This window comes from Corticium candelabrum, chromosome 16 (assembly GCF_963422355.1).
Source record: "Corticium candelabrum chromosome 16, ooCorCand1.1, whole genome shotgun sequence".
Taxonomy (NCBI): Eukaryota; Metazoa; Porifera; class Homoscleromorpha; order Homosclerophorida; family Plakinidae; genus Corticium; species Corticium candelabrum.
In genome coordinates this window covers 1,475,210-1,502,709 of record NC_085100.1, presented here as the reverse complement: position 1 = coordinate 1,502,709, position 27,500 = coordinate 1,475,210, and the positions used below count along the sequence as shown (strand labels likewise).

At 42.4% G+C, this 27,500-nt stretch overlaps 1 protein-coding gene across 2 annotated transcripts in view; it reads right to left on the bottom strand.

The window, feature by feature from the left end:
* Nucleotides 1-27,500, bottom strand: part of LOC134192615 (IQ domain-containing protein H-like) — a 32,602-nt gene that overhangs the window by 1,511 nt on the left and 3,591 nt on the right. For both annotated transcript variants that reach the window (XM_062661361.1, XM_062661362.1), the window contains exons 7-34: nucleotides 27,261-27,341; nucleotides 21,947-22,021; nucleotides 21,830-21,883; nucleotides 21,715-21,769; nucleotides 19,849-19,874; nucleotides 19,688-19,783; nucleotides 15,117-15,224; nucleotides 14,730-14,813; nucleotides 14,628-14,671; nucleotides 14,432-14,509; nucleotides 14,243-14,294; nucleotides 13,994-14,050; nucleotides 13,874-13,927; nucleotides 13,743-13,809; nucleotides 11,621-11,727; nucleotides 11,395-11,461; nucleotides 10,620-10,703; nucleotides 10,372-10,562; nucleotides 10,266-10,321; nucleotides 9,534-9,622; nucleotides 9,390-9,475; nucleotides 3,673-3,717; nucleotides 3,516-3,609; nucleotides 3,354-3,448; nucleotides 2,638-2,868; nucleotides 1,785-1,949; nucleotides 1,517-1,729; nucleotides 476-601 (exon numbers count right to left, since the gene is read on the bottom strand). In XM_062661361.1, coding sequence (XP_062517345.1) covers nucleotides 476-601; nucleotides 1,517-1,729; nucleotides 1,785-1,949; nucleotides 2,638-2,868; nucleotides 3,354-3,448; nucleotides 3,516-3,609; nucleotides 3,673-3,717; nucleotides 9,390-9,475; nucleotides 9,534-9,622; nucleotides 10,266-10,321; nucleotides 10,372-10,562; nucleotides 10,620-10,703; nucleotides 11,395-11,461; nucleotides 11,621-11,727; nucleotides 13,743-13,809; nucleotides 13,874-13,927; nucleotides 13,994-14,050; nucleotides 14,243-14,294; nucleotides 14,432-14,509; nucleotides 14,628-14,671; nucleotides 14,730-14,813; nucleotides 15,117-15,224; nucleotides 19,688-19,783; nucleotides 19,849-19,874; nucleotides 21,715-21,769; nucleotides 21,830-21,883; nucleotides 21,947-22,021; nucleotides 27,261-27,341 — 2,580 coding nt within the window. The remainder of the gene's footprint in view (nucleotides 1-475; nucleotides 602-1,516; nucleotides 1,730-1,784; nucleotides 1,950-2,637; nucleotides 2,869-3,353; nucleotides 3,449-3,515; nucleotides 3,610-3,672; nucleotides 3,718-9,389; nucleotides 9,476-9,533; nucleotides 9,623-10,265; nucleotides 10,322-10,371; nucleotides 10,563-10,619; nucleotides 10,704-11,394; nucleotides 11,462-11,620; nucleotides 11,728-13,742; nucleotides 13,810-13,873; nucleotides 13,928-13,993; nucleotides 14,051-14,242; nucleotides 14,295-14,431; nucleotides 14,510-14,627; nucleotides 14,672-14,729; nucleotides 14,814-15,116; nucleotides 15,225-19,687; nucleotides 19,784-19,848; nucleotides 19,875-21,714; nucleotides 21,770-21,829; nucleotides 21,884-21,946; nucleotides 22,022-27,260; nucleotides 27,342-27,500) is intronic.

Here is a 27,500-nt window from a genome sequence, read left to right as displayed (position 1 = left end):
GATAGCGTGAGATGTGTGGCATGCAAAGAAGGTCCTTTGCAGTGAAGTTTTCTGGGTTTTTAATTGAATTGTGAGTGTGTGTGTGTGTGTGTGTGTGTGTGTGTGTGTGTGTGTGTCTGTCTGTCTGTCTGTCTGTCTGTCTGTCTGTCTGCCTAAATGCAGTCTCTGACTTTCTGCCTGCCTGTCTGTCTGTCTGTCTGTCTGTCTCTGTCTCTGCCTGTCTGTCTAGCTGCCTACTTGTCTGTCTGTCTATCTGTCTATCTGCCCACCTGCCTACCTGCCTACCTGTCTGTCTATCTGCCTACCTGCCTACCTGTCTGTCTGTCTGTCTATCTGCCTACCTGCCTACCTGTCTGTCTATCTGCCTACCTGCCTACCTGTCTGTCTGTCCGTCTGTCTATCTGTCTGTTTGTCCGTCCGTCCATCTGTCTGTCTGTTTGTCTGTCCATCATTGATCTGTCCTTTGTTATCTCACCTGCATGTCAAAGCCCACACTGTGGGCTTTGCACATCCGAAAGAAAACATTGTACTGTATGACTGACAAATTGGTGTGGACGAGGCGAGAACTCATCACAGCAAACCGCACAGGACAAGGAGGTTTCTAAGAGAAGATCCTTTCAATCAAGACAACAACAAACCACATTCATTGTGTGTGTGTGTGTGTGTGTGTGTGTGTGTGTGTGTGTGTGTGTGTGTGTGTGTGTGTGTGTGTGTGTGTGTGTGTGTGTGTGTGTGTCACTGTGTGTGTGTGTGTGTGTGTCACTGTGTGTGTGTGTGTGTGTGTGTGTGTGTGTGTGTGTGTGTGTGTGTGTGTGTGTGTGTCACTGTGTGTGTGTGTGTGTGTGTGTGTGTGTGTGTGTGTGTGTGTGTGTCACTGTGTGTGTGTGTGTGTGTGTGTGTGTGTGTGTGTGTGTGTGTGTGTGTGTGTGTGTGTGTGTGTCACTGTGTGTGTGTGTGCATGTGTGTGTGTGTGTGTGTGTGTGTGTGTGTGTGTGTGTGTGTGTGTGTGTGTGTGTGTGTGTCACTGTGTGTGTGTGTGTGTGTGTGTGTGTGTGTGTGTGTGTCACTGTGTGTGTGTGTGTGTGTGTGTGTGTGTGTGTGTGTGTGTGTGTGTGTCACTGTGTGTGTGTGTGTGTGTGTGTGTGTGTGTGTGTGTGTGTGTGTGTGTGTGTGTGTCACTGTGTGTGTGTGTGTGTGTGTGTGTGTGTGTGTGTGTGTGTGTGTCACTGTGTGTGTGTGTGTGTCACTGTGTGTGTGTGTGTGTGTGTGTGTGTGTGTGTGTGTGTGTCACTGTGTGTGTGTGTGTGTGTGTGTGTGTGTGTGTGTGTGTGTGTGTGTGTGTGTGTGTGTGTGTGTGTGTGTGTGTGTGTGTGTGTGTCACTGTGTGTGTGTGTGTGTGTGTGTGTGTGTGTGTGTGTGTGTGTGTGTGTGTGTGTGTGTGTGTCACTGTGGTGTGTGTGTGTGTGTGTGTGTGTGTGTGTGTGTGTGTGTGTGTGTGTGTGTGTGTGTGTGTCACCATTGGTATTAATTCTTCGTCCCATTCCCTGTGCTCCTCTCTCCTTTGCTGCTCATGCATCTCATACTCTCTCATCCTCCGTTCGATTGGCACCTCAAAAAGCCCCTCAGAGAAATCAAACCGTCCACCAGTCACATAGCCAAACACCCGACTCATAGCCAGGCTGTCACTATACCCAACACCCAAGTCCACAGCCCACAACTCCTGACACATCTAGAGACAACCAACAGTCAATCAACACCCAATGTCTGTTGATCTATTCGTTTACTGTTTGTGAGTCGATGAAGGTAACAAAGTCAATCGTCATGTAACCAAGGAGACCACGACGGCAGGCTGCCATTGCTATGTCGACGCTTGCTGTTTGTAGTTGATTTGGATCGACGGACGACTGTGGGATTGATAGCCCGTAGCAATGGTAGGGAGAATCATGAATCTAATAGATAGAGAGAGAGAGAGGAATGTGTTTAGTTGGGTAGTTAAACTGTGGTTGCTTGAGTTTGACGTGTTGTTGTCACCGAGAGTCGTCCGTCCATCTGTCTGTCTGTTTTTTTAGGTTTCATGCATCGACATGTGTTTGTGCTTGTTTTGTCTCTTTGTCTTTGTTTCTTTGTTGTTGTCTTTGTATTTGTTTGTTTTGTTTGTTTTGTCTTTTTGTCTTTGTCTTTGTTTGTCTGTTTTTGTTTGTTTGTTTGTTTTGTCTTTGTTTGTTTGCCTTTGTTTGTCTGTTTTTGTTTGTTTGTTTGTTTTGTCTCTTTGTCTTTGTTTGTCTTTGTTTGCTTGTTTTTGTTTGCTTGCTTGTTTGTTTTTGTTTGTTTTGTCTCTTTGTCTTGTTTGTTGTTTTTGTTTGTTTGTCTTTGTTTGTTTGTTTTTGTTTGTTTTGTCTCTTCATCTTTGTTTGTTTGTTTTTGTTTATTTGTTTTTTGTTTGTTTGTTTTTGACTTTGCATTGTTTTTGTCTCTTCGTCTTTGTTTTTGTTTGTTTGTTTGTTTGCTTGCTTGTTTTGTCTTTGTCTTTGATTGTTTTTGTTTGTGTGTGTTTCTCAATCTACGAATATCCATCCATCTCTCTCCCTATCTCCGTAATCTGTCTATCAAATCTAATCCATCAATGCATGTACATACCTGATCTCCAGTTGACAACAATTTGATCTCACCAACCGGGTCAATAACCAAATCAACTGTTATCGATGTCACATTGTTGTTGTCACACGCCGGTGCAGCTTCGATGACGCCTCCTCTCTTGAAGACTTCCAGAAAACTCTTCCAGTTTGGGTAGATCTGTTTCTTGACTATGACAGTATGTGACTCTAGTATGGCAGGAAGATCGGCAGCGATTTGACTTACGGCTCTTTCCTACAATACGAATTTGTACAGAAACGAAGTCACTACATTCACTAAGTATCACTGCATATGTTAGTTAGTCTGGATTTGTATCAAGAAGACGTATTTCTAAATACATTATGCTATTGTATTGGAGGGATGCATCTCACAATACACTAGACTATTGTATCGGAGGGATGCATCTCACAATACATTAGACTATTGTATTGGAGGGATGCATCTCACAATACACTAGACTATTGTATTGGAAGGATGCATCTCACTAGACACTAGACTATTGTATTGGAAGGATGCATCTCACAATACATTAGACTATTGTATTGGAAGGATGCATCTCACAATACACTAGACTATTGTATTGGAAGGATGCATCTCACTAGACACTAGACTATTGTATTGGAAGGATGCATCTCACAATACATTAGACTATTGTATTGGAGACATGCATCTCACAATACACTAGACTATTATATAAGTGAGTTATACATACTGAATACCTGAGCCCATTTGTTGCTCCAACTGTCACCAAAATGTCCTCTCTGCTTCACCACCCAGTCTCGACATGGTAAATTATCAACTATATCACAGTATGCTGAAAAACAGGTACACAATGCTAATGCATATGAATGCATGACATGTTACAATTTCAGAGAGCTGACCGATGCCACGACTATCAAACTCATCATCGATTTTGAATAGCCACCGCTTGATGTCTAAGTTGTTTGCAACCAATTTGGACAGACTGGTGATCAACTGATCAGATAGACAAGAATTATGTTCATGGATATGAAAGTTCATGTTTCAATTATTACTAACCTGATGTTCAGAGTAGATGTCAAACTCACAAGGAGGTCTTGCAGCCTAAATGTCAAAAGAATATGATGGATCTCACAATACACTAGACTACGTATTGTATTGGAGGGATGCATCTCACAATACACTAGACTATTGTATTGGAGGGATGCATCTCACAATACACTAGACTATTGTATTGGAGGGATGCATCTCACAATACACTAGACTATTGTATTGGAGGGATGCATCTCACAATACACTAGACTATTGTACTGGAGGGATGCGTCTCGTTTGAACTCATTTGTTTGATAATGAGGAGCAACTCACTACTACATGGCCATCATATACTTAACAATAATGCGACGCTAAATAAGTAATAGTCCAAGCTCTAACAACTAAAGTATGATTAAAATAACTAGATTACAATAAACAGAACTAGAGAATCTGATTGTTTCTAACCAGCCATATTTAAACCATTCTTCAATGGTCACTCTTATGATGGTTGACAACAGTTGACGTCGATGACGTTGAAGGATAGAGATGACATCAAGGAAAGGAAGAAGACTTGGTGCATCAATAAAACCTCTAGATCCAATTTGAATGTTGAGTTGGTTACAGGTGAAGCCTTTAGATTTGATGGTGATGATGAAGTCCGTATACAGGGTACTGCCCAGAAAAAAGTGGATGGTGGTCAGAGTTTGCGGGCTTGAAGGGGGCGTGGTCACACGTGGTACAGTACACGAGTCAGAGTGTCTGAGTCTCTAATTAAATTACTAATTAGTGTTTTATTATACTTGACCCCGAGACTGACTCAGACACAAGACACACAGACACAGTGTCACACAGTTTAGTTACAACAATAAAATTTGCCGGTTTTTCTTTTTCGACCACAGTTCAACCGCTTTCCAACGAGGAAATCATGAACGTCTGCTGGGCCTTCAATTCCTATTCGTAGTAGCGCATCCAAAGTCTTCTCATTCATTCTATTTCTGACTCGTGTTTCAGTGAGTTTCAACTGCAAGAATGTTCTCTCTACATTTGCTGTATGTATTGGAATCACTCTGCAAATCTTGGCCAGAGTTGTCATGTTGGGGTAGATTCTGCCCTTCGTTGTATCGTTACTAAGGTCAGTAATGATTTGACCCAAACTCATTTTGGTGCAGTTCTCCATCATAAACTGTTTGTAGACACTCCACTCGCTGAGGACTTCTGCCGATGAACTTGAAGGGAGAGCTTCACTAAATTGAGAGGAAAGAAGTTCGATTTCGTTGTTGCCGTAAGCCATTGCTTTGTCAGTTTGACTTTTGCTTGATTTGTTCATGATTGTAGGCAAGCTTTTCGGGTTGAAGACATTAAATGATGCCAGGATGGACTTGTCAGCAAACCTCGCTTGCAAATTTACGACCAAGAATTGCAGAAAAGGCCTTCGCACACTTCTTAAGAAGTAATCTTCGTCTAAGTTGGCGACTTTCTTAACTTCTATGCCTGACGTTTCAAGCTGCTCGAGGAATGCTGGCAGATTTTGCAAATTGAAACCGCCAGAGACAGTCAATTGCTCCAATGATGTGAGGGTGGAAGATAACATGCTTGGTATAATGCTGTAGTCACATTGATCATATTGGAAACATCTTGACAGATGAGAAATTACTGGTAGAGTGTCAAACATCAAAAGCATGGTACACACGAAGTGATATTCGCAGATCATCCTCGCCAGCCCCACAGCTTTTGCATCTGATCTTTCTTCACCTTCTCTATGGAGACTCAACACAACGAACGTGAACGAAGACTTGAGCTTTTGGACACATTTGTCGTGACTCAGCCATCGCGTTGTGGAAGGTGCAGTCAGCTTGCCTTTTTCCTGAAGAAGACTTTGTACCGCACGCAATCCAGCTGTTCTGACACAGCTGTTGTCAAAGAAATCAAATATCTGACAAATAATGATATTAAACTTTTTTACATAGGGAACCGCATTTCCAGCTTGCGAAGCAGCTAAATTAAGCCTATGTGCTGCACAGTGGACTCCGATTGATGATGGTGAGACAGCCTTCAACCGAGTGACAACACCATTGCAAACACCTATCATTGTGGCAGCGCCATCAGTCCCAATCCCTTTCAGCTTTGTCATGTCCAACTGTGCGCCATCAGTGTATTCAATAATTCGTTTTGTTATAGTTTCTGCACTTAAAGTAATAGATGCGTCATAAGACTCATTGACTGGTGCTCCATCAGTACCTTCAGGCTGTAAGACGTCAATTATTTTCAAATAGTGCGACCTCAATAATCCGCTCTCTTCGTCGACAAACCGTCCATGCACCACCAACTATTCTGTTGTTGTACAATCCAATGTTTCATCAAATTGTAAAGCAAAGTGCTTGGATGACTTCAAATCGTCTAAAATTTTTGTTTCTAAGACTTCAGAAATAACATACAACATGTCCTGGATAGACTTATCTGACGTATAGGTTGCATTTTTCGCAGTACCAAGCATTCCTTTGATGTGCATTCCCAGAAATCTGAACAAATCCAGCAATGGTTCAAAGTTCGTTGTATATGCTATTATTTTCTTCGCAAGAAAGTACAGACAAGAAAAAGCTTTTTCGATTCCTCTTGCTGGAACTGCAGGATTCACAGCTGATGTAATGACTGTTCTCGACACAGCAGCAGCTTCCCGTAAAACACTGTTCCTGTGAGCTGCACTTTGTTCGTGCTTCATGATGCTTTGTAAACAAATCCTCTTGCGCGGTCGACTAGTAGTCCATATATCATTATTGAAAGAGTGTTGTTTGTGTTTCACACACAAAAAGCACGTTATTCCAACTTCTGCAGTATACCTTAGCCAATATCTGCCCACTAACCAATCCGTATTGAATTGGGTATACTGCTTACAAGTGCTTGATTTTAAAGTGCCGCTGCAGAAACTACTTTCTGAATGAGAATCTGTACGGCGCGGTCACCCACACCGTCGATTGACTTGACAACTGGTGAGATGTCGCTATCACTACAGCCATCCAACTCGTCAACAATCATTTCCTTCCTCTTCTTGTTTGGATGACCGCTATGAGACCTAAAGTATCGCAGGATAGACATACCGGAACTTTACCGGAACTTTGCAGTGAACATACGGGTAATATTAATTAATATTTCGAATATACGGGAAGGAAGGACCAGGTTCAAGGTGTGACGACCGTCGACACGACGTCCAGACAGAAGTTGAAAATGAAACAATCAACTCAAAGAGGATTTACGTAGATGTGGACTGCCTCGTGAAATGCACCACAGACGTCACATGACACAATCGTTGTAATTATTTGTTAGAAAATCTGAAATAGATCAAATTGAACATGATGGTCGGCGTCTGTGCCATGGTGGTCAGCGTCTGGGAGGTGATGGTCGGGCCCGACCACCCCTGACCACCGTGGGCAGAACCCTGCGTATACCGTTTCAACTTTCTTTTATTTGCATCAAAAGTTGTTTCAAAAGAAATTGTCAGTTCTATGACATAAAATTTGAGTGCATGATTATTCCAAATCAACATGTCAGGCCTTTGTACAGTAGAAATAATGTCAAATGGAAACTTTACTTCAGTCTTTTAAATCGGCAAAGATGTTGAATTGATGTGGTAGATGGTTAATAGCCACATTATAGAGAAGACTGAGAACAGAGTCGTAACATTGATTGTAATGACGACATTGTAAGAGGACTAGGCAATTAATTATTGAGAACATGAAGAAGGATTTGACGTTGATGACATAGAAGACATTTATCACAAGAACATTTACTTCATAGGACAAAATTAGCTTTTGAAGGGAGGGCATCAGAAACGGCATTGAAGACAAAAGAAAGTTGATTATCAGGAAGACAAGAGACAATATTTGCCCAGACGTCAGATGTACAGTTTTCTAGACGGAAGACGGAGCCCTGGACATGTAGATTCTTAGTTCTTGCAAGAAGTTGTTTTTGGTGTTCCTCCTTTAGTCTTATTTTCGTGATGTCACTCAAATTTGCAGCAGAAGCATCTCGTGTTTCAGATAGTGACTTAGCTGCTTCTCTAAATGCAGAAAATCTATTGCCATACAAATTATTATATGCTTGACTGGTGGCCAAAGAATGGACGCAGTTGTCATGTGAGGATAAGAAGTGAGCAGATTTTGAAGACTGGAGGGAGATGAAAGACGTAGACCAACGGGGTAAGCCAAAACCAGCATTTTGTGGGAAGAGGTAGAAGATGGCAGTACAGGACGAGCGACAAAGTTTCCACCATTTCTTGAGGTAAGATGTAACAATTCTATCTAATTCAGATTGCAGCCAGCTTGGTGAAAGAGGAAGTAGAGACAGGTACCATGACAATCTTGGGAAGATTCCATTTTGATATAATTTTAGTTTCCACCGGCAACTAACAGGGCAATTATCCAATTTCCGCATCAAAGTCTTTACCTTGCTTATTAGAGAAGATTTGAAATTATCATCAGACAAGTTTCCATTGATTGGCATTTCAAGAAAAATGAAAGACTCAGAACCAAGAAAGGAAACAGACTCATTAGAAATTGAAACCAAAGGATCACGAACATGGAATTTGGGTTTAAAGATCAGACCTAAACAGCTGCATTTGGACATTTAATGGTCAGTTGAGACCACTGGCACCAGTCAGACACAATATTACACAAGCGCTGTAAATCAGAAGGCAACTTTGATACTAGGGTAACGTCATCAACAAACAGAAGAGCATTGATCTTGTGAGATGAACCACTAAACGTGTAACCAAAAGACTGAGTCTTCAACATCATGACAAGCATGTTTATGACGGTGTTAAAAACAATGACTAAAAACGGGTCACCTTGGAGCACTCCAATATTGCAGGGCAACATGGATGTTGCCCACTTCACAGTGGAAACTTGTAGCTGAAGGTTTGAATATATGTTGGTAATGACAAATAGTAGATAGTCTGGAGCATGATAGCGTCTATAGCATTGTAAAATGAGCCAATGTGGGACAGACCCATAGGCATTGGCAAAGTTCAGCCAACATATTGATAAGGTGTGTCGACTTCTTTTGGCATCAGCAATAGCTGACCTTCACATGTACTGATGTTCCTCTGTACCACACACACCAGGGAGAAAAGCCTTCTGAATTGATGTTTCAAAGAATTTATTTTCAGCATAAATTGGCTCCATCGATCCTTTAGCACAGAGATGTATGTCTTACCAATACATGGTGTTAAGGCAATAGGTCTAAATGGGGATCTTTGGGTGCAGCAGGCTTGGCAAAGAGACGTGTGACACCAGTTTTCCAAAGTTGTGGTACAGAGACAGAAAGCCAGCAACAGCTAAATAGAACCAGCAGTGCAGGCAGTAGAGAAGAACACATCTTGAATACAAGATAGGATAACCCATCTAGAGGACTCGGAGCTGCAGAATTTCAAATAGATTTGATTTTCTTAAGAATCTCAGAAGTTGAAAATGGACAAATATCAAAGTCATGAGAAGGATTTTAGGATAAGACACACCAGAAGGAAGCACAGGGGAAAGAGGAAGAGACTGTTTGGAGTAAGTAGACTGGAAGAAAGTATAAGCTTCATCAGCAGAAAAATGTGGCAGCACATTAGAGATGTCAGTAGACTACTGTATTGGAGGGATGCATCTCATAATACACTAGACTACTGTATTGGAGGGATGCATCTCATAATACACTAGACTATTGTATTGGATGCATTTCTTTCACTACTGCACAACACATCTCACCTGAGAGCTAATAAATATCCGCCTACCACCTGACTTCGTTGCATATGACAAGGCCACATCCGGCTCAGAAGACAAACATGGCAAATCTAATAAAAACAGAAAACGTCAACACAGAAATAAACTCGTCACAGACAGCATGCCTACCAAGCATGTCAGCTACAGCTACATCATCATGTTTTGACTGCAACCCGGAAACAATAAAAGCATGCTTTCCAGCAATCAGGTTCTTAATCCTAAACAAGAAATGAAATGTTGCAACTGCAAAACATACAAACAGTCAAACACATAAATGATTTTGACAGCCGACAAACAGACAAACAAACTGACTAAACAACGAAGAGACAGACAGACAGACAGAAAAACAGATGGACAGACAGACAGACGGGCAAACATACAGACAGACAGACATACGGACAAACAGACAAACGAATGGACAAATAGACAGACAGACAGACAGACAAATAGACAGACAAACATACATACATACAGACAGACAGACAGACAGACAGATGGATGGACAAACAAACAGACAGACAGACAGATGGATAGACGGATAAACAGACAGACAGAGAGAAACACGGACAGACAGACACACACAGACAAACAGACACACACATAGACAGACAGACAGAAAAACAGACAAACAGACACACACATAGACAGACAGACAGAAAAACAGACAAACAGACAGACACACAGACAAATAGACAGACAGACAGACAGACAGATACATAGACACACAGACAAAGAGACAAATGGGCACACACACAAACACACATACATAAATAAATAAATAAATAAATAATAAATAAATAAACCATATTGATCAATTTCTCGATCACTACTGTATGTCCCTACACAGCAAACCTTCCCTACCGTTGAATGGCAATAGGACTGTACATGAGTAACGTCGCCAGCGACATGTTGTGACCCTAAACACATGTGTAACACTTGCCATTCGTATCACCGCCACATGCTGCACCTTAAATGTATTCAAATTGTCTGGAACAACAAAGTGAAATCGTGTCTCAATTGGCTCCTCGTTTGCCACTTTTCCTTCCTGTTGTCCATCTAATTGACTCTCTTCACACATTCCCATCAACTTCACATAATACTGTGACATTTCATCATTCAATTCAACAGGAGACACATACACTACATCAACAAGTGAGTCTAGAATGACAAGCCGTTTAGTGATTAAAATGAAGGGAATGGAGGATTTGGGTGTACCTCGGATGTCACACAGTCGGCCAATCTGTAGATTCTCTGTTAAGTGAAAGTGATTCATTCGATCTCGGATATTCTCGGGATATGCTAGTGTGTAAAGATGATTGATGTTAAATATTTAATATAAACTGATTTACTCTGGTAAATAAAGTAACATGTGGTGTGTGTGTGTGTATGTGTGTGTCAATGTTGGTCAGTGTGTGTGTGTGTGTGTGTGTGTGTGTGTGTGTGTGTGTGTGTGTGTGTGTGTGTGTGTGTGTGTGTGTGTGTGTGTGTGTGTGTGTGTGTGTGTGGTGCTGTAGCTCAATTGGTTAGAGAGTGCATTTGGAGAATGAAAACATCCGGGACCTTGAAGGGTTGCAGGTTCAAGTCACAGTGATGGCGAGATATGGCATAATTTCCTTAAGCAAGAAACACACAATTGCTTCTCTTGACTCAGGAGTATAAATGAGTACCTGGTCATTGACTGGGGTGGACAAGACCGCTGGCTTGGCAGTAACATCATGCAGCAGACGGGTACATGTGGGCCTTGTTGTCCAGTCCCAAAGCTGCACCATAGTCAGTGCCCCTGGATGACTCTGGCCAAGCTTCAGGTGGATTGTAGCGCTGGCCCTAAGCCTCCACATAGTGCATGGAGGCCCTGTCTCTAGAGGCAGGGGGAGCTAGTGTGTGTGTGTGTGTGTGTGTGTGTGTGTGTGTGTGTGTGTGTGTGTGTGTGTGTGTGTGTGTGTGTGTGTGTGTGTGTGTGTGTGTGTGTGTGTGTGTGTGTGTATGTTACCTCTCGAAGGAATATGAACAACAACTCTTCTTGATTTACAAATGTCATGCCAATTATGACGAAACTCCTTCAATAAGAAATCAAGTGTGAACAACAGAAGTGCCATTGTACACACACACACACACACACACACACACACACACACACACACACACACACACACACACACACACACACACACACACACACACACACACACACACACACACACACACACAGAACACACTCTTGCTCTCTGTCTGAATCGTTCCAGTTGAGCTACACGTTTTAGTTTCAGTGTATGTCTTAGATTTCGCATTTTCATCTGCATTACCCACATCACAGCAATTATACCTATAAATAAATAAAATCACAACATACTCAATAAACCTACTGCATAAACCAGCTGCCTTTCTGTCTGTCTGTCTGTCTGTCTGTCTGTCTATCTGTCTGTATTTTGTCTCTCTGTCTGTCTGTCTGTCTTTCTGCCTGTCTGTCTATATTTTGTCTGTCTGTCTGTCTGTCTGTCTGTCTGTCATTTTCATTTATTGAACACAAACTCTATGTTACAGGTCTGTCTGTCTGTCTGTCTGTCTATATTTTGTCTGTCTGTCTGTCTGTCTGTCTATCTGTCTGTCATGTCTGTCTTTCTGTCTGTCTGTCTCTGTCTATCTGTCTGTCTGTCTGTCTATCTATCTGTCTGTCAATACGTTATTTTCAAACATGGAACTATTATACATCACTGCAAAGTACATAACTATAACTAAAGTCCAACACTAGTAACAACATAAAACTTGCAAACTACATAGGAGAGGCTAGACTCTAGAGCTAGGTACAAGATACGCAAGTCAGAAGAAATGAATCCAAAGAAGACCAGGAGATGGTGACGACAGAATCCGAGAAGACGCACTAGGCCACGAGGGCAAGGTAAGGCTGCGATGATCCCACACGCTGAAGTCACAAGATGAACGATGAGACGAAGATGAGATGACGACGACAGAATCCGGAGAAAATGCACTAGACCACGAAGGCAAGGTAAGGCTGTGATGATCCCAGACACTGAAGCCACAAGAGTAAAGACAGAACGCAAACTCGATCACAACAAAGAAACATAAGCCACGGAAACAACATATGACGAAAAGCAACTCAACAAAAGCGTTCATTCCAGAAACGAGGACTCCATACAACCGAATAGGACTGACGCAACCGACAAAAGCGGAAAGAACCGCTGACGCCAAAAAGAATCCTGAAAAAGCTCTCCTCTTCCGTTGATGACTTCTACTTTGCAGAAACTGTAGGTTGCAAGCACCACTTCCATTCATCCGGGGTCTGTCTGTCATAGATTGACTATTTGATTTTGACATTCAAAGTCAAGTCCATTAGTTAATGACTTTGTTGTATGCAAGGACTGGTTTGTATGTAAAAAATCCTAGCATATGTACAAGTAGAATCTGTATGAGAATAAATTATCTGTCTGTCTGTCTGTCTGTATGTCTGTCTTTTTGTCTGTCTGTTTATCTATCTGTCTGTCTATTTCTTGTCTGTCTGTCTGTCTGTCTGTCTGTCTGTTTGCCTGCCTGCCTGCCTGCCCGGATGTTGGATGAGTTGTATTTCTTTTTGGTGAGTGTAGTGAAGACTTCAACAAAACAGAAGGAGGAAAGGAGGTTCAAGTTGACGTATGCAGCTTCGGCTGCTACCGTCCCAGTGACACTGTTGCCCGTTTGGGATTCCACCTGTTGCTGTTAGGTTCTTTGCATTTGTTAGCTTATTGTTTCTCTCGGCTACACGTCTGCGCTGGCTATGGATTGTCATTCATCGCATCGTTGCTTCTATTGTTTGATGTCCAATGTTCTCGTTCACTCATCTATCGTCTCAGTTTTCCCGCCCTTTGTTGCTGCTCTCTAGAGTTGTTGTCGCAGCTAATCCTGCTCATTAAGCTTCTACACGCTCGCTCTGGTTTGTCAGTCACCGCGTCATTGCTTCTTTCATCTGTTGTTCAATGTTCCCGTCCACCCGCCTGTTATCACCATCTACCTGTCCTCCATCGCTGCTTTCTGGAGTTGCTGTCGCTGTCTAAGTTGTCAACAAACAGACTGATGGAGGATAGTGTAGTTAGCAGAGATAGCTACATTCACTGCTTCACACATATAAATAGTTGAACTTGTTTATGAAGCACTTTCATTCAATTATTGAAAAATCGTGTATTCTAGTGTGTAGAGATGCTGTATCCTATAATAGAATAACCTGCCTGCCTGCCTGTCTGTCTCTGTCGGTCTGTCCATCTGTCTATCTATCTTTTGTTCTGTCTGTCTGTCCGTCCATCCATCTCTCTTCTTGTTAAACTCACATTCCCACAGATATCGACTAACCTACTGCCCATTTCTGCTTTCGATGAGCTCGATACAAAGCTCTCTCACGATACATTCTAAACTGAGCCTGTATAACACATTGACTGTAACTTCATACAAAACACAAACACAAGGCAGGAAAGTTACTCAACCTGAATTGTGGTTGCTGCTATGTGATGTCCGTCATGACCTCTAAAACGTCGTCCCTAAAAAGTGATAAGCGTGTGATAAAAATGTCAATTGAAGAGATGGAGTGGTGGTGGTGGACTGACTGGCATGCTCATGAGCTTCCCAATGTCTTTGTTATTGATGATGCAGTTTAGAAGCTCCTGGAAACAAACAAATGTGTAAAATGTGTGATAAACAGACAAGCAGACAGACAGACAGACAGACAGATGACAGACAGACAGACAGACAGGCGGACAGCAGACAAACAGAATGACAGACAGACAAACAGTTCAATCCACAGTCTTGTGACTTATACTTGTCTGCTATCTATTGTGTAGAACAAAGCATCAAACCTCTCTAGATGGATGCTGTTCCAACTCATATTCCATAGATAGATCAACCAGCCTGAAGAAACAAATGGACAACCATCAGATAAATCATTGCATCACAAAAGTCTACACACACACGCGTACACACGCACACACACACACACACACACACACACACACACACACACACACACACACACACACACTGCTTACTTGTCTCCATCAATGAAAGCCAGTGGTATTGAATAAGCCTTCAACAACTCCTCCAACTGCTTCAGAATTGTTACAATACTATACACCACGACCCATAATCAATACACAACCACCAAAGCTACACACACACACACACACACACACACACACACACACACACACACACACACACACACACACACACACGACACGATACCTGCCCCACTGCAGAGCATTCGACTGCTTGTATGCCCTGTAATCCTGCAAACAATAATCGAATATGAGACAATGAATGTTGTGTGGGTGTGGATGCTCTAACGGGGGTACTAGTGACAGTTACTCCTTGTTGAATAACAAGCTTCTGGACAATGTTGAGACCAGTTGCTGGAGTTGGTTGAGGAGCCTAGAAAAAGAACAAGTTAATATAATTTAATGTTGTCTGTCTGTCTGTCTGTTTGTGCATCTGCCTGTCTGTCCATCTGTCTGTCTGTTTGTCTATTTATCTGTCTGTCTCAAATATGTCTGTCTGTCTGTTTGTCTGTCCATCTGTCTGTCCATCTGTCTGTTCATCTGTCTGTCTGTTTGTCTGTTTGTCTGTCCATCTGTCTGTCAGTTTGCTTGTATGTATGTATGTCCATCTGTCTAAAACCAAATGCAAATTAATCAACTATTTTGTATAATATATTTCACACTCTAAATGTTTTACCTGTGGCTGCAATGGTGTGTCAAACGTGACCGGTGTTAACAATCGTGTACTCTTTGTTGCAGTGGAGGCACCTGAACTAGGCTTAGTTTGCCAATAAACAGAGGAAGCCTACAAAGATTGGTGAGATAACCAAGCAGACAAACAAACAAACAGACAAACAAAAAAACAGACAAACAAACAAACAAACAGACAAACAACCAGACAGACAAACAAAAAACAGACAGACAAACAAACAAACAGACAAACAACCAGACAGACAAACAAAACAAACAAACAGACAGACAGACAAACAGACAGACAAACAAACAGACAAACAAACAGACAAACAAACAAACAGACAAACAAACAGACAAACAAACAGACAGACAAACAGACAGACAAACAAACAGACAAACAGACAGACAAACAAAAAACAGACAGGCAAACAAAAAACAGACAAACAAACAAACAAACAGACAGACAAACAACCAGACACACAAACAAAAAACAGACAGACAAACAAACAAACAAACAGACAGACAAACAGACAGACAAACAAACAGACAAACAGACAAACAAACAAACAGACAAACGGACAGACAAACAGACAGACAAACAAAAAACTGACAAACAAACAGACAAACAGACAAACAACCAGACAGACAAACAAAACAGACAGACAAACAAACAAACAAACAGACAGACAAACAGCCAGACAGACAAACAGACAGACAAACAAACAGACAAACAAACAAGCAAAAAACCAGACAAACAAACAGACAGACAGCAAATAAACTAACAAACAGACAGACAGACAGACAGACAGACAGACAGATTTGTTTTATTGTCATCAAACGTCACTACTTACATCACTTGCTGCAGTACTAAAAGTTCTACTTTCCTACTGTTCTTCGTTTTAATTAATGAATAGAACTATGAATGGCTTTGTCCATCTCTAGCTTGTCTTGTCCATCCAAACAATTCAATGAAAGCCTAGATAGCTTTCTTAAAACAACTCTACTGTTACATTTCTGAATAATCACAGAAAATCTTCTTCTCCAATAGCTTCTAAACGCTGCTTCATTTTTCCTTCCCAGCATGTCTTTGGACTTCTTTGCAAGTTCATTTAAAAATTCCTCTGCTTTGGGTCCCCAACGACCAAAGTGTTCGAACACCAGAGGAGTAACAAAAGGCTTAGAACCATCTGGTAATGATTCTTTGCGATACTTTACTTCCTTCCTTGCCTCTCGTTTTGTTGCTGCATATCCACATGTCGTGGACGCTCCCTTGATGGTATCTTTGCTCCAGGGATGAGCCATAGCAACATCTATCTCTTTTGTTGTTCCTGAGTCTACGTCGTAAAATGTGATGTCTGGTCTATCTTCAGTGTGGATGTATCTGTGTCTTGGCTCAATCTGGTGGCATATGAGCAAATCGCTGAGACACTCGCTCCATCCAGAAATTAGGGTGTTGTGCGTCCAGACAGGACCTCCCCCATACTTACATGTAATCAAGTGATATCCTTCTCTGTCTAGCTCTGCTCCACACTCACATTTTACAAGGAGCTGACTGAATGGCAGACAGACACCCAACCTCAGACAAGACGCTAGACGAAATTCATTCTGCTTTAGTGCGTGCTTGTCTGAAGTGGGGACTGTTTCAAGCCATCCTCCCGCCCCTCGTCCTTGCAAGGATCTCATTCTTCCCGCGTCCTTTTCCTCAACTATTCTATTGGTAAATGTTGCTGCTTCCATGCAGGAAATGTCCGTTGATAAACGATGCTGTAGTTTCCTGGGGTTCTTGATCATCTCCTCTAGAGTGTGATATATAACTTCTTCTTCATCGTCCAAGTTTGACTTGGGAGGAAGATTAGACACTGCTTGATACAAGGTTGACCTTATGGTAGAGGAATCATTCTTAGGGCTGCTTTGATAGAGATTTTCTAAGTCCCGACACATTGATGGAAATCTGTTGGGGAGTTCTTTAAGTGAGTGTGCCCATGCTGCCAAAAATGCAGCAGGAGCTGTACCTCGAATTGACGTGAGCCCGAATCCACCGAATTTAATTTTCAGGGATGCTTGTTTCCACTTGGTGTCGTCCAACCGATCCAATCCTATGATGTCAGTGAAAGTCTTTCTGGTAAGGAGGTCATGGATACCCGCAGCTTCTGATACATCCCTGGGAGATACAGTCCTGGCAAGATGATTCATTTTTGGGACGTGGCAATGTCTGAGTAACAGAAGACTGCACTGAGGATCATCAAGATCTTTTAGCTTAGAGCAAAGTGAACTGCCATCCTGTGCTACCCTTGTACAACTTGATTGGATGTAACTAGGTGCGCCTATAGGCGTCCCCAACACATGGACTCCTACTCTTGTAATAGGAACTGTTGTAGCGAAGTGCTCTGGCGCATCTGGGTAATACAGCTTGCATTTCTCGTCTCGTATAGTCAGGCCAACATCTTTGAGGGAGCCTTTTACATCATCAAAGACTGAGATGGAAGATTCAGGCAAACCAACAACATATACGTCATCCAAATACGCCAGCATAGTTGTATCTTGATGACGGTCTTGAACTGAGGCAATGATTGGTTGTAAAGCAATTGAGAACAGGACTGGACCAAGAGGGTCACCCTGGTGAACTCCTTCCTCTGATTGTAGTTTCACTATATCTTTCCCCTTGACATAAATCAAGGTACTCGGACTGTCATACATTTGCCTCACGTGATGGTATATTTCAGGAAACACTTTCATGACCTGACTTAGAATACTGTCTCTCGATACTGAATTGAAGGCATTTTTGACATCGGTACAGAGAACAGACAAGCCTGGGTTATTCTCCATAAGGAATGAAAGGTGATGAACTAAAAGCTCAGCCCCACCAGGTGTTGCAATTCCATGTTGAATTGGCTTGAAGTAAGAAGCAAAAGAACTATTCATCTGGCTACAAATAGCCTTAGCAGTAGCTCTTCGAATCACTTCGCCAATCGCAATAGGTCTAACATCATCGTTTGCTTTAGGTAAGGCGATGAGACGAGACGCTGTCAGGAGAGGCAAGACTGAATTTGGAACTTTGCCTCCAGCGATTAGAGAACACACTAGATATAGCAGTTCGCAAGTTAAGTCATTCTCCAAAAGAGTATTCAGGTGCTCATAACGCCAGCCAGAAGGGCCAGCACCACTTCCTCTTGGTGCTTTCCTGATTGCATTGAAAAATGCCTCCTTTTTCAGAGAAATGGGATTAACTGAATCTGACTCCATTTTTGAGGTTTCCTCTGGTCGATGTGAAGATATCATACGATGTGGATGCTTGGATAGTAACTGTGCCACTGTGTCGTCTGTAGCAGGGGCAAAACCCTGACTAGTTAGAACTCTTGATGCACGTGACAATTCTCCACAATGAACTAGACTTAGTGCAGCTTTCTTCCTCTGATCAACTTCTGTAGAAGGAGTAGAGCGTGATAAGTGACTCCGATTTAGAATCAGTTCTTGCCAATGAAATTGTAGAAACCGTGTGTAAATTGCCTTGACCTCCCGCGTGCCCACTTTACCGCCACGTGCATGCGGTTGGAGAAGCATCCTGGGAAGAAGTAGGAGAAGTTTCCATCCTCTGTCATTTGCTGGTTCCTCTTCAATCTTTCTCAAAGCAATAGCGCAGCAGTCCTGAAACATCGCGCGTAATGCAGGTGTTACATTCTGCACTGTTCTAAGCGGCGTCCAGTCCAGTATGGCTTCCGTTGTGAAGGAGTCTATCAGGCGCCAAGCGTCACCTTCTCGATCCAAGGAAGACCAACATGATTCAAAGGCCGTTCCAAAAGCAGTGTCCTCAGGTGCCCTTGGCTTCCTTGAGTTTGGAGGTGGCAGAGCCGGTGTTGACGTAGTAAGCGTAGCCTGAGGCGTTGCGGTTACGCTGGATGACCTACAACACTTGGAAGCATGTTGTTGAAGCTTCAAAAACCACTGTGAGCATCCAGGACATTTGGACAACCCATGTTCTTCAATAAAATCTGTTGGACAATCATCTGAGCAGTGAGAGTCCCTGATATGTGCCAGAATTCGTTTGAGCACGTTTTCTTGTCTACAACGGGTGTATGGGCAACAGATGGTCGACATCCGAACTTTTAAAAATGCCGTCTGACTGCAGAACTGACGAAAACCAAACAAATACTCCAAGAAAACGATTTGTGACCAGGCGGGTTCAAACTCCAGTAAACACCATACCACATCCGGGACAGACAGACAGACAAACAGACAGACAGACAAACAAACAAACAAACAGACAAAAAACAAATGAACAGACAAACAAACAAACAGACAAACAAACAAACAGACAAACAAAGAAACAAATGAACAGACAAACAAACAAACAAATGAACAAACACACCAACAAACAAACAAACAAACAAATACACAGACAAACACACAGACAAACAAACAGACAAAGAACCAGACAAACAAACACACAAACTGTCCAACAATTCATCAATCCATTTATCTGTCTATTTACCTGTTAAACGCAGCAAGTTACAACAAACAGCAACAGAAACACACAAAACGCCACAAAAGCAATTCAAAACAAAACCACAACTGTACCTCTCTAATCAACGGTGACTCTGATCTCTGTCTGGATCGTAACTGACTTTCTGGTGTTTTACTATGATATGATGATGATGCCCTTTCAGGATCCATCTAGTCAACAATGCAGCCAATGTTTAGTGTTGATGTAATGCATTTGTGATTGTAACGTGATGTACCTTGACTAAAGCCAGGTTTGCGCCCGCTGTAATACAAGATGACTTTAATGTGTCGTGATCCATTCAAAATTGGTTTGTCTTTTGTCTGTCTGTCTGTCTGCCTATATGTCTGTCTGTCTGTCTGTCTGTCTGTCTGTTTGTTCTCAACTGCTCAACTTGAATGATCCTCAAAGTGCAATTCTCTTACTGCGGTACTGTCATGTGCCTACACTAAATCATTTAGCAAGGTGTGTGCCTCCTCCAGTTTTACATCAAGCTTCTCACATTCATGATCAGCTATCAAGAGATACTTTTGCAGCAATATTGGGGTTGAGTGCACTTGACGAGCTGACATGGAAGCAAGCATCTCTTAAGATCAAGTTGGGAGGTTTTGGCATTACAAACTTGACACAGATCTCTGCTGCTGCTTTTGTGGGTTCGTGGTGCTATTCAATGAGCACGATTCCTCAAAGATTTCCATCTAGAATAGATCTATGTGACAGCCTCAACTGTGTGAGTCCACCTCCTTTCTATCAGCATCTTTGCAAGGCAATAGCAAGCCTTCCTTCCACCTTAGGATCAGATGGAGAGACACTCATACCTCAGTCTTTGACTCGGCTTATGGCAAATCCAGTAAAACTACAAAATCACCTGAGCTTGGATATTGCCGAAGGAAATGCAGCAACATGTGTTATGCAAGCATCCTCTGTCAAACATGCTGCAAGGATAAGGTCATGTCAGGGACGTGGAGCAGGATCATGGCTTCAAGCTATTCCTTCAGCACCAAAATTTGTTCTAGAGTCCTCAGAATTTCGTGTGGCAGCATTTTTTAGACTTGGTATTCCTTTACCATATTCCCAGATTGTTACCAAGTGTGATTGTGGTAGAAGCCTTGATGAACATGGTTATCATCTATTGACCTGCAAGTTTGGCAGTGGCCCAGTATGGCAACACAATACAATCGTGTCAACTTGGGCTAGATGTTTAGACGAGTTAAATATTCCTCATCAAGTTGAACCAAGAAATAGGTATACTGACTCTGAGAACAGGCCAGATATAACAACATATGATCCCACTGGACACTTGACAAAAGACCTGGACATTTCACTTGCTCATCCACTTTCTTGTGACACCGTACAATCAGCTGCCAAAATATCAGGTTATGCAGCTGAGTTGAGAGAAAAACGCAAAATGACAAAATATGGTCAACAGCAGTCTATAGCAGGATCTGATACAACATGTATTCCAATGGTTTTTGAACACTTTGGCTTTTGGGGCCCTATGGCTGAAGACTATCTCGATAAGATCTCCAAAATTTCAAAAGATGCAAATGGAAAAGCAGCAAAACAGACTTTAGAGATAGATGGAGAAAGCAACTGTCTGTAGTTGTACAGTCTTGCAACTCTCGTGTGATTTTTAAAAAGTTGTCAAAGTTGTCTAAGTGCAATTTTGATGATTTTCTGTACGATAAAGACGTTCAACATTTTGTTCATTGACTGTTATTGTTATGCATACGTAACGTTAGCGATTGTTATTAGTAGACTAAGAGTTCAAATATAACAATCTGTCTGTCTGCCATTCTATTTATCTGTCTGTCTGTCTGTCTGTCTGTTTATTTGTCTGTCTGTCTGTCTGTCTATTTGTCTGTCTGTTTGTCTGTCTATTTGTCTGGCTGTCTGTCAGACTGTCTGTCTGTCTGTCTGTCTGTCAATACATATATTTCCATTACAATGAAATTTCCATCAAACTCTAAAAGCAAACCTAAAATAGTGTCTGTCTGTCTGTCTGTCTGTCTGCCTGCTTGCTTGTTAGTTCATTTGCTGTTTGTTGATCAGCCGTCGTGCATCTCTATGTCCTTCCTTCTCCATTATTTCAAACTCTCCATACCTGCTGTGCCATCACTGATAGTGTGCCTTGCATGCTGGGCTAATGGACTGTGAATCTGCAAACATGAAAATCTAAAACAAACAAACACGCACAGTGTGTGTGTTATCAGTCCTACCAACGCCGGTTTGTTCTTCACTGGTGATGGATCAAGTGACAGCTCTGCTGCAGGCTGCAAAGAATATCTTCAGTGTAATGACGTCGCATATCACTAACCTGATGTATGTAATCACACCGGAATGAGACCTCGCTCAATGAGACTACGAATTCCTTTCCTTGCATCTTCTTCAGTGATAGGTGGTGGAGTAAGCTGTTCAACAAATGATAATTATTAAAATAAATAAAAAATTAATAAATAGATAAATATATAAATAAATGTTTTGGCTAACAGGAACGGCAATGCAACAAGACGATGCAACAAGACGACGGAAATGGACGGAAATGGACACCACAAATGAATAGGGAAGTGATGTTTTGTTATTACCATGTGCTGTTGTCATGCAAGTTCTCTGCTTTCAGAGAACCCATGCATCAGCTGTGGTGTGAACGAAATCCTTCTCTGACTGACGTCTCTGAGCAGCGTTTGGCAGACCAGAAGCGATATCTCCTAACTTCTGGAAGTCTGACTGAATCAGAGTTGGAGGAGATTAAACGCGAGGCCGCACAGGATGGAAAGCCCGTCTCAGGTTTGTTATCTGTTACGACTGATGTTTGTCCTGGTTTGCAGATGTCAGCGTTGGATGTGGTTTCTGCTCTATCAGCTGATAGCTCAGTTGTCACGCCTTTGCTTGACAATGTGTCACCTTGCATGGCTTCAGTCAGGATGGCGCCTGCTGGATGTGGTGGGAAACCTGTTGTGTCAATGATGCAAGAGGATCATGAGTTTGCTAATCACTTGGAAGATGGCTTCCTTGTTCAGTCAGTCACTGTTCTCTCTAAGGACTGCTCATCAGCAAGAGATAGTGGTGATATCCTATCCGTAGATGACACTTTGGATTCAGTTCAGTGCAGTGCTGTCAGGGAATCACCATCCCCTTGTGACTCTGTGAGCTCTGATCTGATGACTACACATCCTAGTATAGCTTCTCGGCTAGAAAGGATGGAAACTCCTTCATCTCAACTCAGTCCAGACTGCTGCCAAATGGAGGATGGTCTTTCGCTTGATTGTGATGCTGCTGTGGACCCTGTACTTCATCGAGAGTTTCTTGAGGAGTTGCAGAAAGTCAGGCAAATTCCTATCTGTGAGAGACAATGCCTTCCAAGGATCTTTGTGAACAGTGGAACCCTGACGCTTATTGGTGATCTTAACACAATCATCAGTTCGTTGAAGGATGAACCTGATATGAGTGAAATCAGTTACCTGGTATACTCTGCTGCTTCGCTAGTGTCCAAAAGGCGGGGCTTAAAGACGACGAAGTCAACCAATTCTCAAACACCGACATGGAGACAAAGGCTGGATATGGAGATTCTCACACTTCGACGTGCGATCTCACTGTTGCTGGAGGTTAGAAAGGGTTCATCGGGCATTCGTATGTTACATGAACTCCGACGTCTTCGGCATTGGTTGGGCATTTCCTGTTCGGAGAGTTGTGAGGTCTCCATCAATCGATTGAAAATGGAACTTAAGTCCAAGGTCGAGCGGACCAGGAGGCTGGAGAAGAATCGTAAGAGACTTCGCCAGAATGGTTTGTTTCAATGAGATGTTGGACTGTTTTACAGAGAGCTGGATAAGCAGACTATCCAGGTCACTTCCCCGCCATCCGAGTCTGAGATCGAACAGTATTGGGGTGGTATCCTAGAAACTGAGGTACATCACAATGAGTCTGCCTTCTGGCTGAGACGTCAAACCGATGGCGAGACGCACCGGAAAGATGAGCAGCAGTGGTTACCTATCTCAGACAATGAGGTCACATCGTGTCTCAAAAGGATGGGGAACTGGAAGTCTCCTGGTCCAGACAAGGTTTATGGTTTCTGGGTCAAGCGTATCACGTGTCTTCACACTGATCTGACTCGTAACTACAACCTGCTGGTTCAGAATCCAGACTCTGTACCTGACTGGTTGTCTCAAGGAATAACCACTCTGATTCCTAAGAATGACAAGACTGACCAGGCCAAAAATTACCGGCCTATCACGTGTCTGTCTGTCTTCTATAAGACCCTCACCTCAGTCATCAGGCAGAGGATTGCAGGGCATTTGGATCAGAGAAACCTCATGGCTCCGGAGCAGAAGGGTTGACGACAGGGATCTTTTGGTGCAAAGGATCAGCTGTTGATCAACAAGCTGCTTACCGACGACTGTAGGACCAGGCACAAGAGCTTGAGCATGGCTTGGGTGGACTACCAGAAAGCCTATGACAGCGTGCCACACAGTTGGTTGCTCCAATGCCTTCAGCTGCATAAGATCAGTCCAGTCTTGTGCGGGTTCTTGTCACGTGTGATGAAGAGTTGGAGGACATTGATGGTGCTTTCTTGCGGGAATAGTACAATCAAGACAAGGCTTATGCAGTTCAGGAGGGGTAATTTCCAAGGTGACTCACTTTCTCCACTTCTCTTCTGTATGGCTCTCAATCCTCTAAGCAGGGAGCTGAACAGAACCGGTTACGGCTACCGGATGACCACTGGGCATGGTGAGACTGCCAAACGTCAGCTTATCAGTCATCTACTTTACATGGATGATCTGAAGCTGTATGGCAGAAACTCTGATCAGTTGGATGGGTTGTTGCACACGGTTTGTACCTTCTCTGATGACATCCAGATGAAGTTTGGTCTGGACAAATGTGCTGTTGCACACTTTATCAACGGCAGGCTATCTGGACACAACTCTGGAGTGACGGTAGGAAAAACGGACACCATCAAGTGTCTTGAACCAGGTCAAGTCTACAAGTACTTGGGTGTAGATGAGAGTAACGGAATTCAGCACAGCATGATGCGAGAGAGACTTCGTCGCGAGTACTTGCGCAGAGTGAAGGTGGTTCTCCGGACTGAGTTGTATGGTCGGAACAAGATTCTAGCCATCAATGGGTTTGCACTACCGGTTCTCACTTACGGTTTTGGTGTCATTCATTGGGGGTGCACAGACCTGCAGCAGCTCGATCGACAGACCAGAAAGCTCCTCTCTATGCACGGTGTTCACCATCCTGCTGCAGACATTGACCGACTGTACGCTCCTTGCAGTGATGGGGGTAGGGGGTTACAACAGATTGAGTCGACATATCAATCTTGTATTGTGAGGCTGAACTGTTACCTTGCTGACAGTTCTGATCCTTTCATGCAGATGATATGGGAGTGTGACTCTGGAAAATCTTCACACTCGATCAAGCGCATGGCTTGTCGCTTTACTGCAGCTGCAGAAGAGTCTTGCTTCGGACAACAAGTCGCAGAGCTTACACAGGAATGCATCCATCTCGGTTGAAGGTGACTTCGAGCAAGCGCCTGAAACAGATGCGAGACATTACCGTACGTGTTGCAGTTCTCTTCGTGTGCGGTCCTGGAGCGGGAAGCCTATGCACGGGCAGTATCGCCGTCTCACTGAGCAACCACCTGTGGACATGAAAGAGACCTACAGATGGCTAAAGGCAGCGAATCTTCCTGCTGCAACTGAGGGACTGGTTGTTGCTGCTCAAGACCAAGCTCTTCGGACTCGGTACTATGAGCGCAAGATTCTACATCGTGATGTCAGTCCTACTTGCCGCATGTGCAGTGTAGGCCTGAAAACAGTCGACCACATTGTGGCAGGCTGTAGTGCTTTGGCACTGACAGACTACACTGATCAATCAGGTGGCATCCATCATTCACTGGGATGTTTGTCGCCATTTTGAGGTTCCAGTGGAGAGCAGATGGTACCGGCATCATCCTGATAGGCTTGTGGAGACGGATGACATTACTATGATGTGGGATACCACCATCCCCACTGCTAGGAAGATCAAAGCCAATCGTCCAGACATCTGTCTCAGAAATAGGAAGACAAACACTTGTCTTCTTATTGATATCAGCTGTCCTGCTGATGGCAACATTGGCAAGAAACACGCTGAGAAGTTGGCAAAGTACAGCGACTTGCGAGTGGAGATAAGCCGCATGTGGCATTGTCAAACACTGATGGTTCCGGTGGTCTTGGGAGCTTTGGGCACAGTGCACGCAGATATTGCACGGTGGCTGGACATTATTCCAGGTCATCACAACCTGCAGCACTTACAGAAAACAGTGCTTCTGGGATCTACTCGGATCCTTCGTAAAGTCATGTCTTCTTTCTAGACAGCCGTGATGGTCTAAGTACTTCTGAAGCAGGGTTTGCTTCCGGTACTTGTAATAGACTTTACAAACCAGACTGATCTGGTTGAGCACGACACATATAAATAAATAAATAAATAAATAAATAAATAAATATATAAATAATATAAATAAATAAATATATATATATATATAAATAAAGAAATAAAAAAGAAATAAAAAATATATAAATATGTAAATAATATAAATAAATAAATATATAAATAAATAAAAAATAAATAAATAAATAAAAATAAATAAATAACAAATAAATAAATAAATAAATAAATAGATAAATAAATAAATAAATAAATAATCAGGAGAGAGCTAATTCATATTGGATGTATAAAGAAACATACAAAATCTGTGTGTACCGTATTTCTTTGATTAAACGTCGCCTCGAATTAACGCCGCATTTTAATAAATTCCAGTAGATTTAGCTCAAAGTTTGAAGAAAAAATCTTCGGAGGCATGCATGAGGCAAACGTTTTTTAGACTACAAGGATACTGTTTCAACTGCATGATGTCTCCAAGTGTGAAAATGTGTACACCAGTATAGTTAAGTGTTGTTCTCTTGAAAAGGCGTCAAACCTACGTGTACACATACACACTCCTAAAGCACAGACCAATAGCGTTCAACAAATAAACGCCGCCCGCCCTCGTGTAAACGCCTCAGTTAGAACCCTAGTTAAAAAACAAACGACGCACTTGAATAAATGTCGTCCTCAAATAAACGCTGCCTTCGAATAAACGCCGCCCTCGAATAAACGCCACCCTCAAATAAACGCTGTCCTTGTATAAGCAGCGTAGTTGGAACCCTAGCTAAGAAAATAAACACCGCCCTTGAATAAACGCCACCCTCGAATAAACACTGCCCTTGAATAAACGCTGTCCTTGTATAAACAGCGCAGTTGAAATGCAAATAAACGCCACTGTGTTTAATCGAAGAAATACGGTACTTATATAGCAGCTATCAGTTAGACTTGGACGTATAATAGCAAAATAATTTTAGATAGATTACATTCAGTTTTAAAGGATATTTATATCTTTCTTGATTAGACTTTCCCACGTAGGTGGGGCCCCAGGGCTACATAAAAAGGTAAAACAAGATAAACAAAGAGATGGGTAAATATAAATGTAGATCATTGTGCTTTGTTGGTAATAGTTATACGTACAGTGTAGATGACAAGAACTTTATGACGGGAGAACAACAAAGAAATGACAATCTCATTTATTATAAACATCATTGCTAGTTAGACAATACAAGGCGAAGTAGACTGTACCTGTGCGTCTACTCGATTCTGTTTTGGTAAGACAGTTAGAGGTTCAACTGTTGTTCCAACTACTATTCTCTTGGTAGGTGCCTGTAATAGTAACACAAACAGTGTAATACAAACAGAAAGACACAGACAAACGGACAAAGACAGTCAACCAGACAGACAGACAGACATACATACATACATACATACATACATACATACAGACAGACAGACATACATACATACATACATACATACATACAT